This window comes from Microtus pennsylvanicus, chromosome X (genome assembly GCF_037038515.1).
Source record: "Microtus pennsylvanicus isolate mMicPen1 chromosome X, mMicPen1.hap1, whole genome shotgun sequence".
In the NCBI taxonomy this organism is placed as follows: domain Eukaryota; kingdom Metazoa; phylum Chordata; class Mammalia; order Rodentia; family Cricetidae; genus Microtus; species Microtus pennsylvanicus.
In genome coordinates, this window is record NC_134601.1 from 18,312,731 (window position 1) to 18,337,737 (window position 25,007).

The 25,007-nt window shown below is 49.8% G+C and overlaps 1 protein-coding gene across 1 annotated transcript; it reads left to right on the plus strand.

The window, feature by feature from the left end:
- Positions 1-10,966: 10,966 nt before the first annotated feature.
- Positions 10,967-18,874, plus strand: LOC142841011 (X-linked lymphocyte-regulated protein 5C-like). The gene is made up of 8 exons (XM_075957722.1): positions 10,967-11,083; positions 11,584-11,653; positions 12,533-12,567; positions 13,681-13,798; positions 14,554-14,653; positions 15,960-16,058; positions 18,500-18,604; positions 18,698-18,874. Exons 1-8 carry the CDS (start codon positions 10,978-10,980, stop codon positions 18,770-18,772), a joined length of 708 nt encoding a protein of 235 aa, XP_075813837.1. The 5' UTR covers positions 10,967-10,977; the 3' UTR covers positions 18,773-18,874.
- The last annotated feature ends 6,133 nt before the right edge of the window (positions 18,875-25,007 follow it).

Below are 25,007 nucleotides of genomic sequence, written 5' to 3' on the forward strand. Positions count from 1 at the left end.
AGCAGGAAGTCTGCAGTATGAACGTTGGCACCTGTTTAAATTCACTAGCTCTGTCCCCTTACAAATGATGTGTTCATGGATAGTAGAGGACAGAGTGAGGATACAGGAGGTTAATTCCTGTAGCTCTGGGTTGGGCCAGGCATTTCCTGGTCCCAGAGTGGAGTATAGGATCCAAATAGAAATAGTACCTGCCTTCATGGAGTTTAGCAATTACAAAACAAGTGGGGGTACTGGCTAGGATGGGATGCATCAATATTGATGCAGCAATATCTGGGTTAAGTAGACCCCGCCTCCACAGACCCTGACTCTCACTTTCTGGGCTAAGGACCTGCTCACACAGAACCCAGCACTACTTTAAGGACCATTATTAATTATACCAGTGGTCCCAACCTCCTGAGTAATGCAACACAAAGACGGGTAGGGGGCTGTTTTTCCCACTGGCCCAGGGCTATGTATTGGAAAATGCCCTTCTTGCTCATGCTCTCTGCCAGGCTAAGTTCGGCCTTGTCTGGGTGAGTTCCCCTTTTTCAAGTACAGGCCTTTAGGGTCCAGGACCCTGTTTACATTTGTGGTTTGTCAGGGCAACTCTGGAAGTCAAGGTCGTGCCAGGCACCCGACCCCACCAGTGGCGAGGCAGTCCTCACTGAGGAGGGATTGCATGGGATGGAGACACGGGCCCACACATTTCTCAAGAGTCTCAAGAATCTTATCACAGTGGATGCATTGTGGTAGACATTGAGTCCCAATACTTGGCATAGATTTATAAAAATGGGCTCTTGCAATTCGAAGCTGAATCCTCTATCACCCCAGGGCTGCCTTCTACACAATCTTTATAAATTGGGGCTGTCCAATACAATCTGTCCCTAACGGCTAATCTCTCTATGCACTAAGATCTGGCCTCAATATTACCTTGACAATGGGACACAATGGCCACCAGAAGGAACTCTTGAATTTTCCATCCTACAGGACCTTGCAAATATTCACCAGCGTGGGATAAGTAGACAGAACTCTTGTATGTCCATGGTTTCTGGGTGCTGTGCTCCCATCCCTCCCTCAGTAGCCAGTGTCTTACAGCACCAGTTTTGGTTGCCAGGGTCACAGCACCTCTAGATTCCCGACTATCTGGGAAATGGGACCCTGAAAGTTCCACCTTGACCATGCTGCCAGAGACACTATCCTGTCCCTACTCCCTTGAACCCTAACTACCCAATCCCCTACTGTGCAACAACATTCTCCACATTTCTTCCCCTAAACACCCCTACCCACTTCCTCCCTAGCCAAAGTGTTAACATATTCGGTCAGTGTGATAAATAGCCAGACCAGTTCAAGAACAAAAGTTATATTTGTAATAATTGAAAAAGGGGGAACTCACGCTACCAGAGTGGGAGGTCTGAAATCTGAAAATGGTCTGGCCAGCACAGCATAGAGAGAGAGCGCGCCTGCATCTTCCGATTTTTCTACCTGGGCTCCAGGCGGCCATACCCTAACCAGATGTGATTGGCTGAGCTTCCCCATCATCTCCCTCTTTTGTCTATACTAGATCGATATAAATCCAATACAACTATATACAATAGGAACAGATACTAGATATAAAAATACAAGCAATAAACAATATTAAGCAAGGAATGCATACCAAAAGTTTTACTAAGCATTTTATTTCAAGGAGTCTAAATAATGTATTGAAATTGAGTTTAGCTAAATCATGAGGAGGGTAACTACAATTATCTAATCTTCAACTCCATCAAAGATCTGAGAAGGGAAGTAAAATTACTTGAGTAAACAGGAAGTACAATCGAGAAACTTCCAAAATGTGCAACAAATGACAGAGACAACTGACTACCTGGGCAATCACGCAAAGTCTCATTTGCAATGTTGAGGCAACCAACTTTGGGTAAGGCCTGATGTAAGTGACATATCATTTTTAAAGGCAAGAAACTTTTCAAAACTATTTTACCCTGTCTTGGCAGGATATGACAGTCCTGTTTTATCCATTTGCGGATACTCTGTATCACTGTCAGTGGTTGAGGTATGGGCATTTCTTTGCCCAAAGGCCAGTTCGGCCAAGAAGAAAGGCTCCAGGTAGAGTCTCTTTGGTGCTCAACATTCTCTCGGGAGTATTATCAGTGTTGCCAGGAGTGATTGTGTCTCATTACCAAGAAGGCATCTCCGGTGCAATTGCAGTCCACTTTCTAGGGCAGCTGAGGTTAGCTGAGCCCAATCGTGATTGTGGCCTTGTTACTGAAAGCCCAGGTTTTGACCATCTCTCTAAAAAAGGACGGGTGAGGTCCATAATTTAGAATTTCTTGTTTAATTTCTTTTAAATCAGTCATGTGTATGGGCTCCCATGTATATTCCTTGACAGCCTTAGGGTATTTGGAGCCGGCTACCTTTTCTGATATTATTACTGGAAAGGCAGGTAGAACTCTGGGGAAGCTATCCTGGAGAGTTTTACGTACTGACGAAGTTAAACTTTGCCTTTTTACCTTTTGCTCCTGGTTATCAAAGTCGATAATTTCCTCAATCTTTTCAAATCTGTTTACCATTACCTTCTGCAAGGTCTGAATCTCCTGTCCAGTATTCTGCTCTAATGCCCTCATTGAGGATTCTAAGGTATGAAGTCTGTCCATTAGAGACAATAGCTCATCCTTGGACATAATCCTCATGGCATGTATAGTACCTTCTTGGATGGACATTCTATCAGTCAATCTGTCATACCCCTTCAACTAAGTCTGATTAATACATCCAACAGTGTGAATCCTCTCAAATAATGTTTCAGTACACACTGTCATGGGCTGGATTTTATGTGCCAAATCAGCCATTTCCTTCTCCAGAGCACCGAATCTCTCCTTAAATGAATTACTAGTAGACTGTACCTTTTCCAAAATTAGCTCAGTTGACCGATTAAGCAAAGATCTAGTCTCCTCCTTGAGAACTCCAATCTCTTTCTTGAAGAGGTTGGCATCAGTCGGAATTGGTTTTGAAATTACCTCAGCCGGCTGAAATTTGTTAGTTAAGATGGTCGTGCCCTCCCTTAGATTTTCAACTTCTTTTCTAAGAATCCTGGATTCAGTCTGTAAAGCCTGCATCGTTTTCCTATGGTCAAACCATATTATGAAAAAACTACAGAATACAAGAAAAAGGGTGAAACCTAGAAATAGCCATGTAAGAGGGATGTCATATGCACCTTGTAAGACCTCACACATGGTGTAAGTAAAAAGTCTATGGAAACCTTGGATGGTTAGATTGTCTGACATACTGCCCTTTTTAAATTTAAAATAATCTTAACTGTGGTTCAATCAGCAGGAGTAGGTGCAAAAACCATTGTCTGCCAGTAGGTGGCGGGGTGTACCTGAATCCACTTGTTCGGTTTGAGATAGGCTGACTATAAATGAAATACTGGAAGATATGCTCAAATCAAGAAGTTAAAATCACAGACTGTGTGCTGTGTGAATTTCTTAGCCACACTAGACAGATCTCCCGCTCCGATGGCTGCAGAGCCTGGAAAGCACAAATGAATGGCCTTTGCCTGGCTGCAGCGGCTGGGCTAATGGTGCTTGCATGGCAGGGAGTGGGGCTGGAGCTGCTGCGGCGAATCTGGGAAGAGGCCTGCAGCTGAAGGAGGTTCAGGATGGAACCAAGTGAAAGGGACAGATGGGGAGGGTGCTGGGCTGGATGCAAGCCCGCAGGCCAGAGGGGAGCCAAAGTGTGCAACGGCACGGCCCCAACTGGCCAGAGCCATAAAGGGCTCTAAAAGCCCCACGTTGGGCACTAGATGTTGACGTATTTGGTCGGTACGATAAATAACCAGACCAGCTCAAGAACAACATTATATTTTTAATAATTGAAAAAGGGGGAACTCATGCTACCAGAGTGGGAGGTCCAAATTCCGAAAATGGTCCGGGGAGCACGGGGGGGGGGGGGGGGGGGAGGGGGGGGGCAGCCTGCATCTTTCGGTTTTTCTACCTGGGCTCCAGGCAGCCACACTCACACACCACACAAACAGGCACACCACAGACACTCATCACTCACACATACGACATACCACACACACACTCACCACACACCCACACAAACACCACACACACACATACACCATACATACACACACATACCACACATACACACCACACAGACACACACACCACACACACACATACACCATACAGACACACACATACCACACACACACACACCATACACACACATACATCACACAGACACACATCACACAAACATGCATACCACACAGACACTCACTACACACATATACACACTCACCACACACATACCACACAGACACACACACACAATACAGACACACACACATGTACCACAGAAACACCATACACCAACACACATGATACCACACAGACAATCACCACACATACCACACAGACACATACACACCATACAGACACACACACAACATGCGCACACACACCACACACACAGAAACACAGGCACAGAAGAAACGTCTTCCTCTAAGCTGCCTGAAGTCATGCCTACTATACCATGCAGCCATCACTGCATCTAGTGGCATGTTTTCTCACTAGATTAGATGACAGCAGCTTGGAAAGTTCACCTCTTCCAGGTTTGTCTACTCTGCCCATGGCACAGGAGTGGATCATTACAGAATGTGCCTTTTGTCTGACAGATTTCACTGAAAATGCTCCCAACATTCATGGAGTGGCAGTGCATTCCTTCTCGGGGCTGGGTAGTATAGAATTCTGTTGTGCAGATGCACCACGTTTGGTGTGTCTCTTTATCATGAGTGGGTAATTGGGGAGTTTCCCACTGTCAAAAGGGCTGCCATGAGCATTGGTTCAAAGGTTTCTATTCAGGGGATTGGCCCATACCCAGGGGTGGAGCGACTGTGTGATGGACTGATGTAACGTTTCCCATTTTGTTGGACACAGAGGTGCTCCCCACAGTAGATACAGCATTGAAAATCCCCACAGCACCAAGGCCTTGCTTGGGAGGCTTCCTATGCTTAACTGTAGTTCTTAATTTCCTTCCTAAATTGTAAAGTGGGGTGGATTTAACTGCTGCCATCATAAGTTTCTTGCATTCCCTAAGGTCAGATATCATAGAACTTGTGTTTTGAGCCCCCATGGTTCATGCATGCCCAGATGATAAGGTGGCACAGCATGGTCATCATGCATTCACAGTCCTTGGGAGAGGACAGTAAGACCAGGAAGTATCAGAGCCCAGGCTGGACAACACAGGACAGCCAGGAGTCTCCCTTATTCTTTAGATTGGAAAAGGCTCCAGAAGGCAATCAGAAAGGTGACCCTCATACTGCAGGTCTAAAAAGGCTGGGCACAAATGAGCCTGTACAGTGGGCAGGGGACCCTTGTGTACTTTTGCAGTCATCACTGGGCACCCAACGTCCTCCAGAGAAGCAGCCTGAGTGATACTCAGGCAGAAGGGGCTTACTGAGGCCAGATGCACATGCCCAACCACAGACATGAGTCAAGCAAGAACAACTGTTATGGTTCAAGTGAAATGCTGCAGATCCCCAAGTGGCAGCAGGCAGCAGGCAATAGGACAAGAAACCATGCTCAGGTCCCTGAAATGGTGGTAGGCAGTGGGCAGCAGGTCCCGAGAGCAGCCAAATCCAGGCAGGGATGCCATAGTTCCCCACGTGGCTGCAGTGGCTTCCAGGGCCAAAGAGTCCCAGGCAGGGAGCCAAGTGGTGTGTGAGAGACCTCAATGGGGAAGCCAGTCCCATGAGCAGAGACAGACAGATGAGCATGCCAAGACACTACGCCGTAGGTCTCTGAAGCAGGCTAATCCCAGGCAGGGAGCCACGCGGTGGGTGAGATACACTAGATGTAGATAGGCACACCATGCACAGAGAGTTTGGATAGTTATTTAGTGGGTTATAAAGTGGAGAAGGGGAGAAGAGCAGAGAGAGAAGCAGAGAGTAAGAGACAGAAACAGAGATGGTGGAAGGGGAGAAATGGGGAGACGGAAGAGACAGAAGCGGCCTCTCTCAGAGGGAGAATCAGGTTGGAATCTGAAGATCACCTTGCCTGGGCAGATGGGGGAGGGAGTAGGGGTGGCTTGTCCCTTACAGGAACAGAACAAACCATTACATTACCATCTGATTTTTATAATAAAAAGGCTGGATGTTAGGCACCACTGGTTAAAGGAATTGGGGTGGCAGATTCTTAAGACTGCTTCCTGCATATTTGTGGGCATCATCTTGTTGAGGAACGTGAGAAGGCTGGGTGCTGGTCACATGCTGGGGTAGCTGGTCTGTTTGTTCCTGTCTGGTGTTTCTGGTATGGAAATGTCTGGTGTCTCTGACACCTGTTTAAGACAGTTTAAGGTGAATCCTTCAATTAAGCTTCCTGGAACTCACAAGAATTCTTAGGGTTTGTGAAAAAAGAAGTTTCAGACATATACATTGTATAAACAGTAGCATATTTATGTCAGAATGGCTGTGACAGATATTATTGCACAATGAAAAGTGTTAAGACGATGGAACACAGCGTGTGAGAGAAATTTGATAACTTGTGTTTATAACTTGTGTTTATAAAAGCTCACACCTCTATAGCCTGCAGGTCATGTATTTGTAGTTTACTGAAATTTGTTTGGTGAGGTTGTCCTTTTAAACTGACAAAACCTCTCAGCTGTCAAACTGCATCAGAGATCTTTGAGAAGGATGAAATTTTACTTGAATTTCTGATTAAAAAACGACAGAGAACTTACTTGTTTGGCACCTAGACCTCAGGGTTCTCCGTGGTCACTGAAGGTCGCATTTGCCTTTTGATGTTTAGAGCAGGGCCTGCCAGGCTCCAGAAGATCCTGTGGGCTACGAAATCTGTAGGCAGACAAGCCTACCTTGACCTGAGCCGCTAGGCTGTCGATTCCAGAGATTCTTTTCGTGTCTGGAGATCCTCAGTTCAGATGAAAGGCAGTTTTTCTCGGTGGTCAGCGCTTGGCAGTCGAAGCAAAGTGTGGATGGACGTTGTTCTGTGCCCAGGACCGCTTGTATGCCCCTGCAGAGACTCGGGGCCTTCCACATGGCTCGTTCAGTACACTTTGAGCATTCCTGCCATTCCGCACAGGTCCTTACTTCCACATGTGTGAACATTGCAAACAGGGAGCAGAGGTGTTCCGGGCACTTTCAGCCCTTCCTAGGTGAGTTTCCAGTTTGTGCACGCACAACCGAAAGCTCCAAGTCAAGTATGCTTCATTGCAGGGTCGGTCTCAAGACAGACCAGCGCCAGCCTGGCTCACATATGCTGACATGGTTCTCTATAGAGGTAGAACACCACCCCATAGGGAGGCCAACCTAGGATGCCGCCCCCTCTGTTGCCCACAAGGAGGACAAAGAGCTAAGGGAGTCAGTCTGAGGATTGTGGAGAGCTGAGTCCCTCTGGGTGAGTGAGTAGTTACTGAAACCCAGGTTAGTCTCTGATGTGACATCCTGAGCCCAAATTCCCCAGTGGAGTGGAGGAGGCCTGGAAGGGCTGTGTGGAAAGCTCTGATAGGAAGCAGGGACTGAGAAGAGTGGGCGGGACGATATGTGTGCTCACAAAGGACCAGGGACCTGTCACATGGCCCTTTCTGATGTCTGGGCCAGTGAGACATTCATCCGGGTCCACAGGTCCACAGCTGTGCTGAGTCAAAACACGAGTGTGGGTGTTTAAGGTCCTTCCGAGCCTTAAAGGGAAATTTCCCCTCCACGCGTGTATAAGTGTGTGCACGATTGCATGCGTACGTGCTTGTGCGTATTTGTGGGCGGGCCTAAAGACATTGGACAGGAGCACGCATGCTCACGCGCCCACGCTTTTCCACAGAGACCAAGGACTTACCGGAAGTGAGAACTAACTGGCTGTGACCGCTGCCAAGGGGAAGCCGGGTTTCGGGTCGCCCTCCCGAGGCCATTCCTCTAGGTGAGTGACCAGGTGTTAGGACCCAGGATCTTCCCTGAGGTGGTTGATGCCTGGCTCCTGAATTCCACACCACATCTCCGCTCCTCATGGCCCAGGTTCCCGGAGGAAAGTCTAGGAATGCTTTGTGAGGGACGCGGGACTGGGAAGAGCAGACCAGAAACACGGGTGCTTGGGGAAACACTTAGGGACCTCCCCATGGCCCGTTCCGAGGTCCCTGGGCACTTCTGATGTCCTCCAGGACATCCGTGGAGGGTGGGCCTAGGTGAAAGGGGCGGTGGGTGTTGAGGTCCTCGCAAGCCTTAATCCGCTCTATTCCGGGACACGCGTGTGCCACCCCAACACTCAAGTCACGTATGTGTCATTGCCCCGTGGGCCTAGCTAGGTGTGATGCACCTTCGTGGGTAAGGAGGGTCTGTGGGGATCAACGTGAATCCTGTCCTCCTAGGTTTGTGACGAGGTTGGGGCCCCAGGCGAGCCCGTGATGTCCAGAGCCTCGCTTCTGAATGTGACTGGAGGAGGCCAGATTGAGCAGTCTGAGAAAGCTGTGCTGGGGCCCCACGGCCTGAGGGCACTGGGCAGGGCAGTTTTGCCTGCTGCTGGAGGGACTAGGGACCTTCCAGGAGGCACCTTTTGTACCTCTTGGGCATTTTCCAGATTGGTCCAGGGCAGAGAGCTAGACGGGCGGGCACACCGAGAAGAGGAGGTGCTCTGGGCCTTTCCCACCCTCGATAGTGGGGTCCCGTTTCAGCCATGTGTGACTGCAAGCCCAGAGTCACTAGACATGATTTCTAGGTGAACCTTACCATGGAAGTGGAAGAGCCTTGGTTAGACCCTTGCCTACCCTCCTTTCCGCTCTTCCAGAATCAGGGATTCTTAGGTTCAGGGACTGAGGACGAACTAGGTGTGATCCCCCTCGAGTGGAAGGACAGTCTCAGAGGATGGAGGTGAAGCAGGTCCACCTTGGCGAGTGACTGGTCACTAAGGCCCGCCATGGTGGCCCTTGAGGTGATGTCTGGAGCCTCCCTTGTGCATCAGACTGCAATCAAGGACAGAGGGGAGATCTGAGAAAGCTCTGTCAGGACCGCAGTGCCCTGAAGGAGTGGGCAGGACAGCATGTGTTCTGGTGAAGGAAGTCCTGTCCCTTCGAGCCCCCGTTACTGCAGTTCCCGGACCAGCCGTGTGCACCTTCAAGGTCCAGGTCAACACACAAGCTTCCTTACTTTAGCTCCTTGCAGCAGGCTCATCCATGCATGCCTGCATGCTTCTCCACCTGATCACACATCATCCTATTCAGGGATGTGGGGCCCACTCAGGTGGGACAAGCTTCCCAAGGGAGGAGAACTCTCAGGGAAATGTGGCTGAAGTGTGGTCACATTATCTGGGTGGGTCCCACTTCTGAAGATCTGGTGGTTCCAAAATCAGAGTCAGCCTGGATCCACAGTACTTGGTGCTGTATCACCTACCAAACACGCCAGGCACTACCCCACCTCCACTCTGCCACACACACACACCTACACACACACACACACACACACACAGACATAGACACACACTCTCCTAATGTCTGTGCACCAGCTGGGCCCACATGCGAGGCATTTCTCATGCACAGGAGTTGTTCCAGCCAGTAGGAAAGCATGCTTGTGGAGGCAGAGAATGTCTAGGTGTTACCTTCCTCTAAAGAGAACGAGGTTTCTGAGGGAAAGGTCTTGGAGTAGGCTCCTCTTGGTGGGTGACTGCTTATTCAAAGAGAAACTGTGTCAGAGTGTGCGGAGGTGATCAGGCTTGTGCCTGGAAGATCCAAACTTGGCCTGTGAGGTGACTTGCCGAGGGGCAAATAGAAGGGCCCCCGGGGGCTGCACTTCATCACAGAGGGGTGTGGATCGTCATGGGGCTCCCTACAAATGCCACGGTGAAAAGAGTAACGATCCCCACGAGATCAAAATGAAATCTGTCTGCAGATACCTTAGTTATTTAGCGGATGTTGGTTCAAACTTCTAGAGACTGACTCCAGCCGGGTTGTTTTTGACACGATTAAATAAAGCACAATTTGGGGGAAAAAATTTCTGGTAATGATGATCTCAGTAACATGTGCAGGATGAATATGGAGGCCTGACTACATAGAAACTCTCTTGCAACGTACATGTGACCTCTACCACAAAGATGGGTTCTATAGCTTAGGGACCTGGGGTCTGGTGTGGCTCAGTCACGCAGATAGCGTTGAGGTCACCAGGCCATAACGTCCATGGCCGTCTCCCCTAAGGATGGGCTCTGTTGATCGAGAAACCAAACTAAATGTGAAGGTCTAGGGAGGGAGAGTCAAACATAATAATTTGGGAGATCTGGGTGTGGCCTGGCTCTGCAGGCAGCACAGATCACCAGGCTGTTAACAGCATCCTCTCCAGGTCTTCTGGTGGGAACAGACGTAGGCATCCCTGCTGTTGACAAGACAAGCCTGGGTGCTTACCATTCCTAGTTCCCATAGTGCTTGTCTGTGAGCACAGGGACCTCATGCCCGCTTACAGGCTGTGTGTCACTCACTGTGCGTGGGTATATTGGCGAACCTCTGCATTTGCCTCCATTGGGTCCTTCAAGGATGTTGGAGTCCATGTGTTGCTTCTGAGACATGCAGACTCAGAGTGGGTAGGGATTTGAGCTGAGTGTTCAGCAGGACTCGAGCGTGAAGTGCAGGGACTTGGCTCCAGTGACCCCATTGGCCGTCAGTGGGCTGGTGTCTGGGTTAATGGCCACTTGGTTTGGGGGCCAGCCCAAGCAGTCCTATCCTGGGGGCAAGAAGTCAGCAGAAAGGGCCGAGACTGAGGGCCACAGGGCTGTGGAGAGCTCTGCATCCAGACAGAAAATTGGGACAGAATGTGATTGGGTGTTGCGGGATATCGATGTCATCCTCCTACCTCCTCTTGGCTGCAGCACGGAGAGTGCCAGGACTCATGGCCACAGCCTGTGCAGTCCGGGTCCCTGTTTCCATTGCGACCACGACATTCTTCTCGGTGTCTTTACTGTCTGTGTGCACCAACATTTCAGGAGTCGTCCCCAGCCCCGCAGAGCCCCAGCCATGTCAAGCAAGGAGCAGAAACATACAGAGAGAAGTGCCAAGCGCCCTAGGGTTGATCAGAATCTCCCACCAGATGACTTGCAGAACCCATGTGGAGTCACCCCCGGTAACAACTGATATGGGGCTTATGGGTGGGGGGGATCCTAACCGAGGGGGGACATTCTGCTACTCCTTGATGGGTGGAGCACCGGGGTGGCCTAGTACTCACCGGGTCTTTCCACGGAGTTCCAGGTGTGGGTGTGGGGATTCGCGTGCTGAGAAGTGATTCTCAAGCACGCTCTGGGTTTCTGTCCCCACCCTATGTTCTTCACCGTGGCTGGGGTGCAAGGGAGTTGGCCTTGGCCAACAGGCCTCTGAAGAACCCGTGGGCCACGGTGGTTTTCCTTGCAAGGCTTGTACAAACACAAGTACCTGCTGTCCCCAGACTCAGGCCTAGTTGAATTTCACCTGGGTGGGACTGGGGTGGGTCATGAGTTCCTGGAAGAGTACTTTCAAACTGCCCTCGGCGATGGACTCTGTGGACCCCAGACTGAAGCTGTTTCCCACGTGGGACCATGAGAACAGCACACTTCATTCACAAAGGTTTTTCCTTTCTTCTCGGTGCAGCAAACAATCCGGCGGCTGATACCAGTGAGATGGGCAGCTGTTCCTCAGGATCAAACGTGCAGGAGGCCAGGTGATGTCTTAAAGCAACTTTGGCCTGACCCAGGAGGTAGTTTCAGTGTGGTTTTGTGCAGAAACTTCTGCCCTTTTCTGGGACACGGCTACAAACGGAGAGTTTAGTGTTTCGTGAAATAAGCCAGCACCAGAGACGACAGTCAGCTGTTTTCTCTCATTTGAGGATCCCAGATTATAAATAGGTCCATAAAATGATATCACCCGAACTCAGAAGGGAGACTGGGGAGAGGCAGGCAATGGGCAATAGAGGGGAAAGTTTGAGGAGTTAAGGCTGACTCTGGAGGTGGAGTGTGGTCACGTGGCATGAAGGTTGAAGAGACACTGCTGGGTACTAGAGGAGGAGTAAGTAGCAGGAGGGGATTGAGGAAGGAGGAGAGTGAATACACTGTAGTTCAGGAAAGACGGCTGGGCACATCTTTATGAAACTCGTCAGTGCTGTACAGTCAATGGGCTCCGGTCAACATGTAGTATACAAACCCCTAGGCTGTCACAATGTAACACAAAGCCGCTGCTTGCGGAGAGGAGACTCTTTGTGGCGCCCAGTGCAGTTGGGCTGGGAAGGGCAGGGATGCAGTTTTCATGAGTCATCCAGCACCCAGCCTGAGGTTGGTTTCCTGGGGATATGGCTGACTTTGAGTCACCCACGCTCCAGTAAGTAACCCTTAACCGTGTGCCCATATGTATCTGCAGTGAGCTCTTTGGTTCACTGTGAAAACCTGAATAAAGGAATAAGACCAATGACCCAGGAGAGGCAAATCCGACTTTGCCTCACATGAGCGCTGGTTTCTATGAAATCGCGTGACTCGCCTGCCTTTCCTTCAGAGCGAAGTTAGGATGTTTGTCCTCAGTTAAGGATTCTTGTGTGCATTTTCCACAGGGAGCCTGTTCAGAAGAGGATACGGGATTTCAAAGGTGTGTTTGAGCAGGTCTTGCTAGTCCAGGAGCTTTCTTTCCGACCCTACAACTCAAGCGTGGTGAGAACGTGGTCGCCTGTCAGCAGGACAACAGGAGTCTGTTAACAGTTCTGTCGCTCAGGGGATGAATTTTTATCATCATTATTATTAATTATTGGAAGAGTAAATTGCCATTGTCATCTAGGGGCTACCTTTAGCTTAACTTTTCACTAGCTGCTCTGAACAGGGGGATGTTGCAGCTGTCACTGAGGCGGGGGGCTGGGGGGAGAGTGTCCTGCTTCCTGCATTGCACTGGAGATGATGGGCAAGCAGGTTGATCTCTGCCTTTTATCTTACTGCACAAATGGTATGTGGCATTTCAGCAGCTGTTTTTCACGTTGTGAAATAAGTCACTTTTCTGGCTTTCCAAAGTTGCCGTCCTCCAGGAACCCCTGCCCAAGAAAGGCTTGGAGAGCAGCATTTAGGCCATACACACCCGTGAGCCTGTCAGGGAATGGTGAAGGCAGCCAGGCCGAGGCACGGCAAGAAGAGTGTCATGGCTTGCGAACGAACATCAGCGTCACGCATGCACACTAGCTTGTGGTCTGTCGTCCACGGTAACCAAGTCAGAGTACCACACGCCCCTCAAGCTGAGACAGCTTTTTTTATTACTTGTGTAGGTGACCCTAAAACAGCATTACAAGAGAGACATCGTCAATTCTTTGCCGGTGTATAGAGTCAGTTCATGCAAGCAAGGATGTCCGACAGCATTCCTTCTTTGTGGTACAAATGAACTGCTTGGTTTTTGAGGTTTCCAGAAAACGGTTTGTCAGTGGTGGTCACTCGTCAAAGCTCGATGCCCCCATTTCTGTATTGCTAGCACAGAGGAGGTAGAGGCGGGAGAATCCAGAACCGGAGGTCGTGCTCGCTACCTCTCAGGTTTGAGACCAGCCTGGGCTATGCAAGAGGCGATCTAAAATTTAAGAAAAGAAAAATAGAACAAAGAACAAAATGAACACCAGATCTGTACATACTCCTTCCTGTTACCGTGTAGGTGGTATGTCAGGGATGAAAGAGCGCCTCTTCCTGAGGATATTTGATTTAAAGTGATACCATTTCCTTTGTCGACTAGGGGACATTACCCGGTCCTTCCTGGCAAAGAGGAAGCAGTTTGAAAAGGATATACATGCCTCTTTCAGAATCCTGAATGCAAACCTCCACAGTATTTTCAAAGTGCAGCAGAAGTCAAGGTAAAGTTGTGACCGACCCTCTGTAAAGGAAACCTGTACAGCTTTTGCTCTTCCTTCCAAAGTCACTCCCGCCTGCCATTGTGACACTGCTGAGTGGAGTCACTAATGGGACCTAGGTAGCACTGCATTTTCTCTGTGAGCTAGTCCTGTCCATAGCTGGAGGACCGCCCCCCTCGTTTATGCCGCTCAGGTGTGTTAGCTGCAGCAGGACTGGTAAGAGAACAGTTCCTCACTTCTCAGATGACAATACAGATAATGTCCTGTGAGGAAGGCTAGGCCTCTGTGGTCCTCAAAACTGTACCTTTTAGTATGTGCCATCAGCGCTCTCTTTGGTAAATCATCGTCCCAGTGTGGGGAAATGGTTCTGTGCACTCTTTGTGTATGTGACTCCGAGAAGATGAAGGGTATGTTGCCTTCAGTACAGGGACTTGGGCTCTCTGGATGTCTAGGTTACTCCATAAGGGGAAGGGAAGATGAATCTAATTTTAAGCCGGAAATGCAATCTTGGGAAACGTATGCCTCCGAACATTCTCGGCATGCGAGAGGAAGATGCACAAAGTGATGACACCGGTGGTAGCAAATTAAGACAAGTTCTTCTGGGACGAGAGTGATATTTCCGCCTCTCAGGAGACAGTTTAATTCATGTCCCTTTTCTCTTTGCGCCTGGCTCTTGTCTCAAAATGTGAAGTGTGTGCGTTCTTGCCGTAGCCTCACACAGCTTGACAGCGCTCAGTAATTGTGACTGTGTTTCACAGGCAAGAGCTTCACTCCATGCACTACCAGATGTTTGAGTCGCTGCATCAGGGGTGGCTGGACGATGTGGAGAGTTCAAGGGAGCAAGAAGATTACCTCGCTGTGAGTGTCGCTCTTAGCTTGGAATAGAGCCACCATGTCTGTTTCCGAAGTGGCAGGGCATTGAAGCTTCGATGCTGCTGCATATCGCCACGGAAAGGGACCCGACAGGACAGGACGGGACATGAGCATAGGGAGACAGGGAGGGTGGTGCTTGTGTCCCCGAGAGACTGGCCATCCTCTGCATCTTGCTTCTTTTTCTGTGGAGGGGTGGTGTGGTCATAGCTTAGGAGCCAGCATAGGAGGGAGGCAGAGTAGGCACTGCTTGGAGAGCACAGGAGAAGGGATGGGCTTGGGTGCTCAGAGGGAAAGCTATACCATCCCTGCAGTGCAGATGCCAAAGGTGCAGGACAGGGTGAGGGTGCGGTCCCAGGTAGACTTCTGACACAGTGACGAGGGAGGCAGAGTGAGAGCAGTCCCTGTGGCTGTGGCAGAGCAGGTGGAGGCTTAGCGTTCAGAGGTAGCTAAGTGTTCATGGACACAGAGTAGTGCTGTCTTTGAGGAGTCTTTCATCCTGATGGAGGACAGGGCGGTACTCCCAAAGATGCTGACTTCCAAAAGTAGGGAAGCAGAGCCTGGAATCTGAGGGAGATGGAGACAGATTCCGGTCTGGCGGTGAGGAGCATGTTCTCCGGACCCCACTGATTGTCATGGATCCATAGTCCTGCTGCTTGCTCCTCATGAAAACTCAGAAAATAAGTCACCTCCCTGCCTCAGTTTCCTAGGAGGGTGAAAGCAGAGCCGTGAAGAATCCCCGCCTTTCTAGACTTTGTGTATGGAGTGCTTGCAGTTTTTGACATGTTGCTGTGGAATGTTTGACCACAGGAGCTGCAGTATGTTTGCTATTCGTCTTCCCTGCCCTTCTTACTAGGTCGATAATACAGTGATGGGATGATGTCACACTCCGGGGAATGACTGATTGCTGAAGAACTTTTGGGGTGGTGGGAGAAGGGATTCCTTGGAAGCTAGTCTGTGCCCTCGGTGTCTTAAAAATACTTTATGAATAAACAAAGGAACGTTTTGTGCTTAATTTTGGTGAGTGAGGTGGGAATCCACAGATGAGGTGGGGCTTATGTTAATTTCAATCTGAATAATGATTTTATAGTATTTTTGCACCAGTTAGACGGACTATCTCCCTCTGTGACAGGTCAGGTCTTGTTATGTTGCTTTTGGCACTGAAGGGCATGTCTTCAAACGCGTTCTTGAAATGTCAGCACACAAAACATCACGGGAAGCGATTTCTGTGACTGGCAGCAGGGTTGGATGTTCCGTTGTACTGACATTTTGTCATTCTTCTCCTACGTTTCAGCTTATAACTTGGAAGCAGATGAAGATTTTACAGAAAGCTATAGGGGATCACGAAACCATGATTGGAAACGCTAAAGATTTACGTGACACATTTTTGAAGGTCTGGTAGATTGCACTTGTCAACAGAACACATCCCTATGCCATGCCACGTGTCTATAAAAGGAGAAGACAGATTGGCCCTTTCTCAGCTTGTGGGAGAAGTAATTAGTTTTGCAGAGCATGATCACACTCTCTTGGGAAAGTTTTCCCCACACCTAGGAGCGATGCTAAGGTTTGTTTGACCTGGGAAGCCGATGACAGTGTCGGGGGCAGCTTTCTAGCACAGGAGCTGGTGATGAGAGCTCTGCTTAGAGAGGATCGCAGTGCATCGCAGTGATGAGTTATGGACCTCCGGTGACATTGCGATGGAGATTGGCACGTCTGGGGATCCTTCTGGTTTTCTCTGACTGTTTGGATTGGACAGATCAGTGAAATACACAATGGGCAAGGGTAGCTTTTATTTTCTTTCATACATTTATAGTCTTCCGACATTAGCATTGTTCTCCAGTGTTGGTGGTCATGCGTTTCAGCATCTCCCCAAGAGATGTGGGAAATGAAAAAACTGGTAGAGGGTTAATCCTCTTTGAACTGTGAGCTGGCAGTTCTACCCTTGCTGAAGCTCCAGGTCCTAAGTGACCTCTGTATATCCAGGGATTGAAGCAGCCCTTCAATGGGAATTCTTTTTGATGCTCTCTTTAAAATGCTCTGTGAAAGATCTCTCCCCAGACCCGACTCAGATGCCCTATCTAAAGTGCTCCATGTGTCATAGTAAATTGAATGTTTTCAGGATGCTGGCGAGAAGCTAGGTCTGTCTTCTCTGAGCAAGTGTGAGTACCCCTGTTGGTACCCTAGTGAATATTCCTAGCACCCCCGTGTACTCCAGGAATGTGCCTATAAGCCCAGAGTGGTGAGGGTAGAGACAAAAGCATCCCTGTGGCTTGTGGGACCACCAGAACAGTCAAACTGTAAAGCCTCGTGTTTCGTGAGAGACCCTGCCTCAAAACTTGGTCGGTGAGGGGTTCTGGAAGGCGAAGCTATTACCGAGTACACACGTATGCTTGCAGACATGTACGCGTGAAGGAAATCACTTTGAATTTTTTATGACCTATGGTCGCCATACTCAAACACACGTGCATGCACACTCCCCTGCACCCCCATGCACGCAGAAATACAAGTTAGTATTCAAGACCTTGAGAGCCACCTACATATATCTAGGCCTTTAGGAAGAGCTTAAGAAAGGGAACATGCAGCTCTAATGCAGCTGCGTACTGCCTGGGAGCCTGTTGGAAGAGCCACCCAGAAAGGCTCACTTCTAACTGTGGGTGCTCAGTGTGTGCAGCAGCAGTAGCTCAGAGGGAGCCTTGTGACTCGGTTTCTCTGGCTTCCCAGGTGGTCCCTTCTGCCCTGTGCTCTTTCTTCTGCCTCTCTCGCTCTCCCTCTGCTTCTCCACCCAGGCTTCCCTACTTTCCTAGTCCTCAGCTCTGCCTCTGAGAGACTGTTGTCCTGAAACACAGCCTTTCCCTCTCCCAGATTTCCCGGTGGCCTTCTTGCTTTGTTCTCTGTGTTTCCTGTGTCCCCCGCACAACACCCTCTACCACACACACACACACACACACACACACACACACACACACACACACACACCACACCACACCACACCCCCACACCTTCTTGAAAGGTTCACTGGCTGCTTGCTTCTGTCTCTCCGTCTTCCCTCCCAGAGTACCAGCTTCTCCTGAAGTGACTCCCATTCCCTGCCCATGCTTTGCTTCTGTTTTGTGCCCAGAAAGCACCATGTGCGCTGTCTTCCCTAATGTTTCTACTGCTTGCAGTCGCCATCTGTGTCCTCTTCAGGCGCCAGCCCAGCAAGCTCCCCTTCCTTACCTGTGTTCAGCTAGTGTGCAGGTCATCTGTTCCTAAGCTGCTCTGGACCCTGGGAATAGGGCAGGGACTGGACCGGCGTTTTGCCCTTTTCTGGACAGAGGGCGACACACTTCTTTCTCCTCTGTGTCCACCCCTGCAGTGTCCTTTGAGAGCACAGAGGGAGTTGAGTCCTGGCTTGAGCTTTCCTTAGACCCAAGGGTCGTAGGATTGCACACTGTGTGTTCTTTAGAGAAAATCACATTCTATGGGCATGGCAAATGGTTCCTTCCTCTGGGCAGCCTTGGGGGTGTCCAGTGTGGGAATCCTTGGGGAGTCTCCAATGTGGGCCCATGCCTGGCCTCCCAGGTCTGCCCCACGTGAGGCCTTTAACATATCTCCACCCATTTTTCAGATAAGTCCCTTTGCTCTTCTTGTCCCACAATGATACCACCTTAAAATGGGGGACTGGAAGGTTTCCTGAAGTGGAGTACCTCTTTAGATGTGCTCAAGTAGCCACTGTTCTTACTCTGAATTCCTAACAAGCATCCTTTGGATATGCAAAGTCGGTTCTTTTAAAATTACATGAGGTGAGGTGTCAAGCCAGACTCAAGTGGAGATTTGTTCCTTTGTTTGTTTCAGAAAGCCAAGGACTTGCATGAACATGGCAAAACTCTCATTGGTGGCGAAGAAAGTGAAGTGAAGAAACAAATCTCCAAGACGCAGGACAGAGTTATCATGGAAAGTGTAAGTCATGGGTCTGTAATGCTGTGTGTCTCAGGATGGCTTTCTTAGGGCAGAGATGGAGCAATGATCCTCTAACTCTCCGTTTTCCCACAGCAAGAGCAGGATGTGTCGGGAGTTGAGACTTACCTTCAGTCCCTGGTCCTTGACAGCTGTGAAGAAACCTTCTGAAGCTCACCTGGAGGAGGCACAGGGAGCAATAGCCCTGCCCAGAGGGTCTTAGTAGTAGTCAGTGCAGCTCCTTTCTCTTTACTTTGTCGGTTAGAAATAAGACTGAGAATCTGTTGACCATGAAGTGAACCCCAACAGTTCTGTGAGTAGCAACATTTAAGGGTGGACCCTCCTGACCCTGACATTCTCCCCAGCAGGGCCAGTTACATTCAGGAAGCCAATGTCATTTGATTCTACCACAGGCTGCTTTGGTTCTCTGTCACCTGCCCAAAGTGAATGTTATCTTGCTTATTTCAGGAAGAAATAAATAACGGTGGGATCCGCCTTTCCGTGCTTGCTTTCATTCATTCATGAGGTCACAGAGCCAACTGCATTGCAAATGGGACTTTACAGGAAAACCAGCCCCACCTGCTCCCTCAGACGTACAGTAGAGCACAACTCGTACTTTCGTGCTCGAATGCGCTAGACTGTTAACACGGTTCCCGAGGCAGAGCCAGATCTTCACCTGTTGGCTTAGAGCTTGCAGTGGGGCTCTGGCTTTTCCCAAAGACATCCAGACTCATTTCTGGCATTATTCAACACTGGCTGGAAGATCCCTGCCCTTCCCTTTGGTCAAAAATATTTTATCTGTGAGTGTGTGCATAGGCACTTACAGTTTCAGTATTTTAGGCGGGTGTTTCCACAAGCATTTTCTAGTGTTCTCTTTAGAGTTTAATTTTACTCACGTAGTTCTGCGTGTGCGTGCGTGTGTGTTTGTCTGACTCTTGTGTCATTCTCTTACTCTTGTCCTGTGCTGTATCTTTTGAAGGAATCCCGAGAATCTGTGTTCAGTACATTTGACATTTATCTTCCTGGGTGTGTCCTTGTTGAGTCTTTGCGAGCATATTCCCAGTGTGTGTAGGTACAAGGAAGGTCAGGCTTTAGGCTCAGTTCCCCTAGGGCTTGAGTTACAGGGGGTTGTGAGCTACCCAAAGTCTGGGGTGGCTAGCTGAATCCCAGTCTTCTGGAACCACAGCTGGAGCTCTCAACCATGGAGCCATCTCTCCAGCCCTGTTCAGCACACTTGAAATTGCTTGACCTTTTACCCGGAATTTGTGAGCTAAGCCTATTCTTTGTGTAGATTTCAGAAATGAATCTATGATGGAGAACAAAAGCCTTCTGGGAGGGGAGAGAGGAAGGATGATCACAATCTCCTGTCCTTCCCATCCTGTGGATCTGCCTACCACTCTTTGTCCCAAATTTTCATGGTGAATTCTTTCTAGTCTTCCTTTGAAGGCCAACCTGATGGATTTTTTTTTTACAAAAATGTTACGTGTGTGTGTACACACGCATGCACATGTACACAGATAAGACAGAAGATAGACCTTGGGAGTGAGTCCTGAAGTTGTCGGACCTGGAGATTGGACCCAACCCATCAGGCCTGGTGGACCGTGCCTGTTCAGCCATCTTACTAGCCCATTGACTTTGCTACCACATACATCCCTCCTCCCGCCCTCCCTCCATCCCTCCTCCCTCACTCCATCCCTCCTCTCCCTCCCTAGTATTCCCTTCCTCCTCTTGTGTTTCACCCTCACCCCTGCTGTGTGTGTGACTGTGTAGGGCAAAGGTTGACACTGTGTATCATCTGTAACCCATCAGAGAGGATGGTTTTCCAGGAGAGTAACAGGAAGGTCTCTCCCTGGGTGTGGATTTTCCATGCAGTAGTCTGGGAGCCCAGGCAGAATTAAAGAAGAGAAAGCCTGCCAGGGCAGCCTAGCTCCATCCTTCCTGAGCTAGAGCATGTAGTACCGTCACCATCACTCTTGGCCACAAGACTCCAGAGCCTCCAGCCATCTAACGGAGATGCACAGCAGCTACAGTCCAGGGAGCTTCCAGGCCTGGATTGCAGCTACATCATTTGTTCTCCTTGAGCCGAGGCTTCCAGCTTGTCAGTTTAGCTGATACTGAATTATCCCACTGTCTGGCATGCAGAAGGCCATTTGTGGACAATCCAGCACCCAATTGGGTAAGGCATTCAAAGAATTCCAGCCACCCCGTGAATGTGTGTGTGTGTCTGTGTGTATGTCTGTGTCTGTGTGTGTACATTTCTCTATTGGTTCTATTCACCTAGACAACCCTGACTTATACCGGATTCTCTCCTATGTGTGTATTAGGATGAGGGGTTTAAGTTTAATTGGCCATGTTCATTAGGTGAAGCAAGGGGGCTTCTGATTGCTGGACTTTGGTAGTCAACCTCAGGAAGAGGAAGTGACCACATGAGTGAATGGACCTTGGTGGCTAGCTTTAGGAATGTCATCTAACAGTCTTCAGCAAGGCAGAGGGAATGGGAGAGAAGGGCAAAGCCTGCCAGAGCCATGCACACCAATTTCAAGCTAGCCAGAGTCCCTTCAGCCATTCACGTTGGTGCCAGGACTAGAGAGAGCAAACTCGACATGGCACCTTTTGAGAGTCCGTAAACCCGTGGATTGCAACCTGAGGGCTGCAGACCCTCGGGGGTGGGGTGTCAAATGATCCTCTCACAGGGGTCTCCCGAGGCCATCGGAAAATGCAGATATTTCCATTTATGTTCATAACAGTAGCAAAATTAGAGTTATGCAGTAGCAATGAAAACGACGTTTTGGTTGGGGTCACCACAACACGAGGGACTGTATTAAAGGGTTGCAGCATTAGGAAGGTTGAGAACCACTGCTTTACACTCTCAAAGCCCACCTCCAGTGACACACCTCTGCCCACAAGTCCAACCTTCCTGAGCCTCCCCAAAAGCAACACCAACTCGGGAACAAGAATTGAAATATCTGAGACTATGGAGGTGCATCCCCTTCTGACTACCATAGCCCTAATGCGGCTGAAGGCATTGCAGCCATGAATCAAGCCTCACGATAAGGGCCCTTATGGGGGCACACGCCCTGGAAAGCCTCCTCGAATCTAATACATGGGCCCTGTTTGTCCCTTCTTCATGCATGCGTCTATGTGCTGGACAGCCTCCCTCGTGAGCACACATTCTCCTGGTCTGCCTCATGCAGGCACGCCTCTGAGGCATCTCTCGGGCAGGGCTCACGCATGAGCCTGCCGTGCTCACCTTTATGCCTGCTAAGCCCGCCACTCACGTGGGCATGTGCTAGGCCCTACCTGCTGGAACACCCTCTCCCAGCCAATCATAGAGATGCAATCTTGGGGAGGAGAGGGACTGGTTCCATATGTCCTCTTTCTGAGGAGAAAGGTACTGGGGTGATAATGGCTAGGTGGGTGATCGGATATTGGGGGATGCTGTGCTGAGGTTTTGCGGGTAATGAGAGAAATGAAAAACCGGTCAGACTGATCTAATTGCTTTCCACCACGCTGTTTAGGCTAGGCTAAAACATTTCATATGTGACAAGGGCCATCTAGTAGGAGACATTAGCATATGGGAGAGCATTGCCTCAAGGATAGCCTAGAACTGGCCAATTAAAATATGTCCAAAGTATGCTTCATCTACATACCCCAAGGACAGATAGGAACCGGCCAACCGAGGACATACGTATGTCCATACTTCATTTGTGTAATGATATGTTTATTGAATATCGCACCCTTTTGTCTCGATCCCTAGACTGGGTTAGGTGTCCAGGAGGGACCCCTGAGAGATTCTCCCTGAGGTCTGACTGTTCGCTTTCAGAAGCTTCTGGACGGAACTGGGAGGGAGAGGATAGGGAGCCACCTGTGGAATTTATACCTTTGACTTGGAGTGTCTTTCGACATCTCCCACTTTGGAGGAAGGATAGTCTTCCCCTGGAGTTCCAGGAAACCTTGAGAGTCTGGTTGTCTTAATTTGTCTTGTGATTATTCTCGTTCGCTTCCTTTGTGGGATATTTCCCTATCTTCCCAGACCCGGAACTAACATAACCAACAACATGGGAGTGACTTGCTCTGCTCCTTTGGATTTAACCCTTGCACACTGGCAGGACGTGCAGGACACCGCGAACAACAATAGCTAACGTGACTGTGAAGTAGCCTAAGTGGGTAACATTTTGCTCTGTTGAATGGCCTACTTTCAATGTTGGCTGGCCGGCAGAGGGGTAGAGGAAATAGATTGTCGTCCCCAAACTGGTCACCCAGACCAGGTTCTTTACATTGTGACTTAGCAGGGATTGATAGATCCGGTGGAGAGTCCCTGTCCTTGGGTTAAACAGAGTCAGGCTTACCTGTTGATGCCAGACTGTGGTCTCCTTCCTGCCCTTAGTTTCCTTCCTCTCTGAAATCCAATGGTGGCTGGTGGCTGTTTGGAGAGGCTAAGGAGATGAGGCCTTGCTGAGGGAAGGAAGTATGTCGCTGGGGTGTGTGTGTGTGGGGGTGGCCTTCAGGTTTCAAAAGCCTCCTTTTTCACTTGACTTCCTGGGTTGCAGTTTGAGATGGGAGCCCTCAGCTCCAGCTTCCAGGGGGAGGTGCCCTGTGTGCCACCTGCATTCCCTGCCATTATGGACCCTACCACTCTGGAAGCATAAGCCCCTAATAAACTCTTTCCTCTCTGTTGTTGCCTTGGTTATGGATTGTATCACAGCAATAGAAGCCCTAACTAAGACAGCCTGAGAGAAGACCTGAAGGGCTGGCGTGGGAGTCCCCTCTGTGTGCTGTGATTACCATTAATGAATAAAGAAACTGCTTTGGACCTATGGCAGGGCAGAACTTAGCTAGGTGGGGAAAACTGAACTGAATGCTGGGAGAAAGAAGGGTGGAGTCAAAAAGATGCCATGGAGCCACCACCAGAGACAGATGCTGGGAACTTTACTGGGTAAGCCGCAGCCACGTGGCAATACACAGATTAATACAAATGGGTTAAATTGAGATGTAACAGTCAGCCAATGAGAAGCTAGAGCTAATGGGCCAAGCACTGATTTAATTAATACAGTTTCTGTGTGATTGTTTTGGGACTAAGCCTGCCGGGCAGGCAGGAAGAACGAGCGGCCCCCTTCCTACTACAAAGGTTCGGTCCCACGCATGGGTGCTATGTCAGCAAACCTAACTGTATCCTCTGGAAGGTGGCCTTTATCTTCATGAGACCCTCATGTCTATAAAAATAGAAATAAGTATCTGAGATTACTCTGTTGGATCAGGGTGGTGAAGGTGACTGACCATTAAGGGACTCCACGGTGAGGCTCCAGCCGTGGCAATCAGAGACTACCTTCCTCTACAGCCCTTGGGGAGCAGAGTGTGCATCGTGAGACTTGCCTGATGGCCATCTGTCAGGCATGCATGCACGCCTGGATAGGCCACCGTACTCATCAGACCATGCTGTGCCTGCCTCGCATGTGAGCACGCCCTTCCAGCCAAAAAGGGGTGCATGTCCATCGGAAAGGCTGGGACTAACTATCTGTGGCTGGTTTCTGAAGGGAAGGAAGCTCTCGAAGGTGTGGTTGGGTTAGGATCACCTAGTGAATAACTGGGTGAAAGGGCATCTTCTGGTGAGGTTTTAGGCAAGTAATGCTTGAACCACAGCCCCTGGGGTTGGATGGTGGGGATCCCGGGGAGGCTTGCTCAAGAGGGCCTGTGATGTGATGTGCCTGAGTCTGGCCTTAGCCTCGAACTGGACTAGACACCTCTGGAGTGTCAGAGGAGAGGTTCGAGAAATAGAGGGCCTGGGAGGTCTTAGCCGGACAGGGTGTTAGAGGAGGGACGTGCGATATCCAACAGCTGGCCCCTGTGTACTATTCGGGGACAGGATGAACACCTGAGACCTCTGAGATACAGCCACGGGCCATCAGCAACCAGAGCGCCATTTGGAGAGAAAAGCACAGTGGACCTCTCAGGTTGCTCAACTGCTGTGCCCCAGGGTAAACGCCTGGCTCTGACTGATAGGTCAGCCCAGCCCTGGAGTCTCGCCTGACCTCTCCTTGTAAGCGCTTATGTTTCATGTCCCGAGAGCAGCCCATCGGACCCACTGGCCCCCATGGCACATATACGCCCCTTCTGGTGGCATCCAATCAGAGACAGACACATACACAGGAAGATGGGCTTAACTGTGTGACCAGGGCCCAATGAAATGAGGCCGTGGGCCATGCCTCAAGGGGAGGGCGTGACTGGTCGAGCTAGGCATGCTGAACCCCTTGGCGCAGGCACATCATGTTGGCCCGCCCCTGCGCATGGAGCAAGGGGTATCAGGCCAGCCAATTAGAGAGTGTTATATTGGGAGGTGGGGCCAAACTAAACGTGGCCAACCTCTGAGTGGAGGGAGGCTGTCTAGCGGAGCCGAGGCTCGTAGGTG

Bases quoted from the DNA above. Each gene is read 5' to 3' on its own strand.
- LOC142841011 (XM_075957722.1), top strand. From the start codon at position 10,978: ATGTCAAGCAAGGAGCAGAAACATACAGAGAGAAGTGCCAAGCGCCCT. The intron at 16,059-18,499 runs GTCTGGTAGATT...TGTTTGTTTCAG, and splicing joins TACGTGACACATTTTTGAAG to AAAGCCAAGGACTTGCATGA. The intron at 18,605-18,697 runs GTAAGTCATGGG...GTTTTCCCACAG, and splicing joins ACAGAGTTATCATGGAAAGT to CAAGAGCAGGATGTGTCGGG.